The sequence below is a fragment of the Microtus ochrogaster genome, unplaced genomic scaffold (assembly GCF_000317375.1).
Source record: "Microtus ochrogaster isolate Prairie Vole_2 unplaced genomic scaffold, MicOch1.0 UNK42, whole genome shotgun sequence".
In the NCBI taxonomy this organism is placed as follows: Eukaryota; Metazoa; Chordata; class Mammalia; order Rodentia; family Cricetidae; genus Microtus; species Microtus ochrogaster.
The window spans coordinates 418,838-424,213 of NW_004949140.1; the positions used below are offsets into that span (position 1 = coordinate 418,838).

Genomic DNA, 5,376 nt, shown 5'->3' on the forward strand with positions numbered 1-5,376 from the left:
GTTTCTCTGTGGCTTTGGAGCCTGTCCTGGAACTAGCTCTGTAGACCAGGCTGGTCTCGAACTCACAGAGATCCGCCTGCCTCTGCCTCCCGGGTGCTGGGATTAAAGGCGTGTGCCACCATCGCCCGGCGCCATTTTCTTTCAAACCACTAGCAATTTAATACAACTAGTCTGCAGTCTCCTGTAACATCACAAACCTGGTCAAGAAAACTACGGGGTGACCCTAGACTGAAATAGAAACCCTGTAATCTGATCAGCCTTACCCTTAGAATGAATCAGCTATAGTGCTAACCTTACTTAGTAGCAAGTAGTACCTTATTTAATGGCAGGGCGTAGGCCAGGGACTTGTAGCCAAGCACTCTTGGAGTTCAGAGTTCCTAGAACTTACCAACAAGCAAGTACACTCCCCTTTGACATAGTTCGTGCTCTAGTCATGTGCAGCTTTTCCAAGGGCTTACTCTGTGCTCTTTGGCTGGCCAAGGCAGAATTCTAGTCTTTTCTTAGTGTTCCTCTTTTTTGACAGTTGCTGAGCACACAGCTTTCCCACCTACTTCTTGAGTGAGAATAATAATTTGTGGTTTTTTTCTCTTTTTTTTTTTTGACACAGGTTCTCACTATGCAGCCTAATCTGGCTTTCAATTCAATCCTCCTGCTTCAACCTACCATGTGCTGGGTTTACAGGCAAGTGCCACCATACCCAGCTATGTCTTTGTTTTTCATTATAGGACTTCTAGGTAACCTGACTTATTGTCTTATAATTGTTCATAGAATAACTTGGCAGTGTTTTTATGTCTATAATATTGGTAGGAAATTCTAGGGTTTTAAGTCCTGATGACATCAGACATTCTATATAGCAGCAATTCCATGAATATACCATGTATATATGGAGTATTTCATTCAAATGAAATCCCACTTTCTATCTGAACTGTGGCTTGAGTACCATCTCTTCATGAAGTTTCTGTGACTCTCTCAGACAGAGTGTGATGCTACCACCTCTGCTGCTATTATAGATTGCTCCACTTAAGAATTTGGCTTGGCTGGGCAGTGGTGGCACACACCTTTGATCCTAATACTCAGGAGGCAAAGGCAGGTAGATCTCAGAGTTTGAGGACAGCCTGGTCTACAGAGTGAGGTCCAGGACAGCCAGGGCTACACAGATACCGTGTCTCGAGAAAAGAGAAAAGAAAAGAAAACTTTTAACTTTGTCAACCAGCTGCAGTGGCTTACAACTGTTAACCTAGCATGTGGGAGTCTGAAGCAAGAAGATTGCTTTGAGTTTAAGGCCAGCCTGGGCTACATAGGCAAACTCTAGATCATATTGGGCAGCTTCAATAAGATCTTATCTCAGAAAAAGCTTCTTGATGATCAGTTTAGTTTCCTTATTCAGATGAATCCATTTAGTATTTATTGTATATCTTCTCTGTGTACAGTTCTTTTAATTTTATGTGTATGTTATTTTACCTGCATGTCTATTTCTTTACCACATGTGTACCTCACAGAGGTTAGAAGAAGGCATTGGGTCCCTGGAACTGGAGTTACAGATAGTTGTGAACCACCAGATGGGTGCTGGGAATTAAACCTAGTTACTTTGGAGGAGCAGTCAGTGCTCTTTACTGCTGAGCCCTCTCTCCAGTCCCTATATCTAGTGTTTTGCTCAGCTCTGGAGATAGAGAGATAAGGCAGAGTCTGTCTGATCTCAGGGAATGGATGATGGAAATGATGAAAAATTAATAAATAGAAAAAGCAAGTAATTATGATTATTAAAACCATAAGAACAAAACAAAGGATTGCTAGAGAAAGTCACATGAGAACTTGTTTGAAAATGTAATCAGGAATGTGGAAGAGGGAGACTGTATAAGATGCTCTAGAAAGAAACCAGTTATGTTCTTAGGTGGTACCAGGGAAGCCACTTCTGCCTCTATTTAGAGAGTGATTTGAAGGAAGAAACTAATGGTTGGAATTTTTTATTTCCAGTAGGAATTCAGGTTGAAGAAGTCCTGTCTATGCTCTAACATACATAGCAGACAGTGAGAGCAAAGAGAAAGAAGTTATGAGTATAGAAATGTACTGATATTATAGAACAATCTAAGATTTCCACATATTGCAAAACAAAAACTCGAAGGCAATTAAGAAACTGAGAAAGAAATACTTGCAAGACTTATTAACAGTGCAAGTCTTTTTAAGGTAAAAGAAAAAAAGTGACTCAAAAGATATGAACTAACAGTTCACAAAAATAAAACAAAAACGCACAAGTGGCTGTCACTTTGGTGCTAAGATGCCTACCTTCAGTTTTGAAAAGGGAATGCAGATTGACAGGTCTCGTTCTCTTTTCCCTATTTCTGAGATGTTACCCAGGTAGGTCTCAAACTATGATCCTCCTGCCCCAGCCTCCCGAGTAGCCATGATTATAGATAGGTACATGCCATTGCACCCGTGAAGTTCTAATTTTTCACATGTGAAATTGGCTGGGATGCACTTAACTACCATACACTGTCAGTGAGGCAGTAGAGAAACACAACTCTTAGTACATTGCTGCTAGTGTAAAGTGGTACAAGTTCTCTAGAGAATGATTTCAGAGTATGGTTCCTTGACTGAGAATGGCCTCCCATCGGCTTCTTTGAATGCTTGGGTCCCAGTTGGTGGACTGTTGGGAAGCATTAGGAGGTGTGGCCTTGTTGATGGAAGTATGTCACTGGGAATGGGCTTTCACTAACACCAGGCCCAGATTATTTCTAATCCCCTAGCCAATGAAATGCTATTAATACCGCATTGGTTAGGGGATAATGACAAGAAAATATGTGCGTTTCAGTACTAATACAACTTTGTGCTGTATGTGTGTGTGTATGTGTTTTGCATACACATGGGTGCATGGGTGTATATACACATCATAATCTAGAGCCAAATGCTAGGGTGTCCTCCTCTGTCACTCTGCATTTTATTTCCTTGAGACAGGGTCTCTCACTGAGCCAGAACTTTGCCATTTCAACTAGGCTGGCTGGCCAGTGAGCTATCAGACTTTGCATATCAACTCCCAGTGCTGGGGTTACAGGCATACATAGCCAAGGCTGGCTTTTTATGTGATTACTGGGGATTCTAACTTGGGTCTTTGTTCTGGCAGAACAAGCACTCTTACTCACTGAGTCATCTCCCCACCCCTGACACAACTTTTGTCTAATATTTTCTGTCCATGGTTGGTGGAGTCCACAGATTTCAGAAGCCATGGGCACAAATTGCTGACTGTATAATTGGTTGCTGCTATATTATTGTGGTTATCATTATTGATACTACAAGACCAATCACGATTTTAACTATTAATACTACTTCCCGTTTTTCTGCTTAGCTAGCATTATTATTAATTGCTCACAACCCTCTTAGTTGCTCAGTACATGCTCGTGAGAGAAGGAATGCATGCTGGGGTTATACATTTAATACATGCTTAATCAGCCGGTTGATCTACGAAATGAAGAACTTCTGAACAGCCGGGCGATGGTGGCGCACGCCTTTAATCCCAGCACTCGGGAGGCAGAGGCAGGTGGGTCTCTGTGAGTTCAAGACCAGCCTGGTCTACAAGAGCTAGTTCCAGGACAGGCTCCAAAGCCACAGAGAAACCCTGTCTCAAAAAACCAAAAAAAGGCCCGGCGATGGTAGCGCACGCCTTTAATCCCAGTACTTGGGAGGCAGAGGCAGGTGGATCTCTGTGAGTTCGAAACCAGCCTGGTCTACAGAGCTAGTTCCAGGACAGGCTCCAAAGCCACAGAGAAACCCTGTCTTGAAAAAACAAAACAAACAAACAAACAAAAAAAGAACAGCCTTAAAAAAAAAAAAACTTCTGAACTTTTACCATGAGTTATGATAAGTGATGAATGATGGGGAAAAAGAGCTAGGAGGTTAATTGGTTATGAGATTTGCCTGTAAGTTTTCATTTTTTTAACTTCCATTTTCTGTGCAGGCCTGAGGGCATTGAACGTCAATACAGAAAGAAGTGTGCAAAGTAAGTATCAACAGTGTGGGTTTTTCTGAGCATGGGTCAGTAAAAGTATACTGTGTTAGGAAAATAATCTCTTTTTGATCTCGGTAATCTCAAAGGCCTTCAAACCAAATGCTAATATGCTTTCCAAAGATGCTAGTTAAATCCACCTCTGATCAGCTGATTATAAAAGTAAGGAAAATGAGGGCCTTTTTTTTTTCCTCATAGGCAGGGTCTTGATATGTAGTTCAGGATAGCTTTGAGCTTTTGCTCCTTTGCCCTAGCCTCCCAAGTACTAGGATTATGGGCATGCAGCACCACACCAGGCAAAAACTTGAGTTTTTAACATAGTATAATTTGAAAGATCAAGATGTAATATGTCTGCATAAAATGTACCCATCTGAATATTCAAGTCGATGAGTTTTGATAGAAAAATACAATAAAATAATGCCACCCCCGGCATGATAGAAAACATTTCCAGCACCCTTCATCCTTCTCCCTGGTAGCCCCTGCTTTATGTCATACTGCTTTCACCGTTCCTAACACTTCTGTACAAATACATGTCTTTATACCTGTCTGTCTTTCCCTCTTCCCTCCTTCCCTCCCTCCCTGTCTCTTTCTTCTCTGCGCATGTCCGTGGCATGGAATACATGTCAGACTCAAAGGACAACTTGCAGAAGAGTTTTGCCTTTTTGCATGTGGGTGTTGGGGGTCAAACTCAGGTTTTCCAGCTTGACAGCAGACTCCTTTACCCACTCAGCCATCTCACTGGCCTCTATACTAGTTTTCCTCAGTTTGTTATTTTAGGGATTCATCCAAGGTGTTATGTGTATCTTTTTTTTTGCTTTTTATTTATTTATTTATTTATTTATTTATTAAAGATTTCTGTCTCTTCCCTGATATATGTATCTTTTAAAAATTGTTGACTGTCCCATCCTATTAGTTCATTTACTCATTCACAGTGGTTTTTATTTTTGAGCATTCCATTGTATCAGTTTGTTTACCCATTTACAATTAATTTGAGTTGCTTCCAGTGTAGGCTATTATCAGTAAAGTTGCTGTGAGTATTCTAGATAGATTTTATTGTCAATATATATTTTCTTTTGGAATAGAATTGGCTGAGTCATAATGAAAAATGTGACACAATATAATTTAGTTCCAGGTTTATGTATAAAATCTATTATGTAGACTATAAAGCTAAGAATCTTAAAGGATGTTATTTAAAGCAAAACTTCCAGCTTTAGGCTATTAATAGTAAGAATATTAGTGAGTTCAAGTTTTGTTATTGTTGTTTTGAGACAGGGTCTCTCTGTGTAGCCCTGGCTATCCAAGAACTTATTATGTAGACCAGGCTAGCCTTGAACTCACCTGCCTCTGCCTCCAGAGTGCTGGGATTAAAGGCCAGCCTC

At 40.7% G+C, this 5,376-nt stretch overlaps 1 protein-coding gene across 1 annotated transcript in view; it reads left to right on the plus strand.

Moving 5' to 3' along the window:
- The window catches only part of CUNHXorf56 (chromosome unknown CXorf56 homolog), a 50,624-nt gene that overhangs the window by 31,464 nt on the left and 13,784 nt on the right, over positions 1 to 5,376 (plus strand). Inside the window, exon 5 of the mRNA XM_005368918.2 lies at positions 3,950 to 3,991. Coding sequence (XP_005368975.2) covers positions 3,950 to 3,991 — 42 coding nt within the window. The remainder of the gene's footprint in view (positions 1 to 3,949; positions 3,992 to 5,376) is intronic.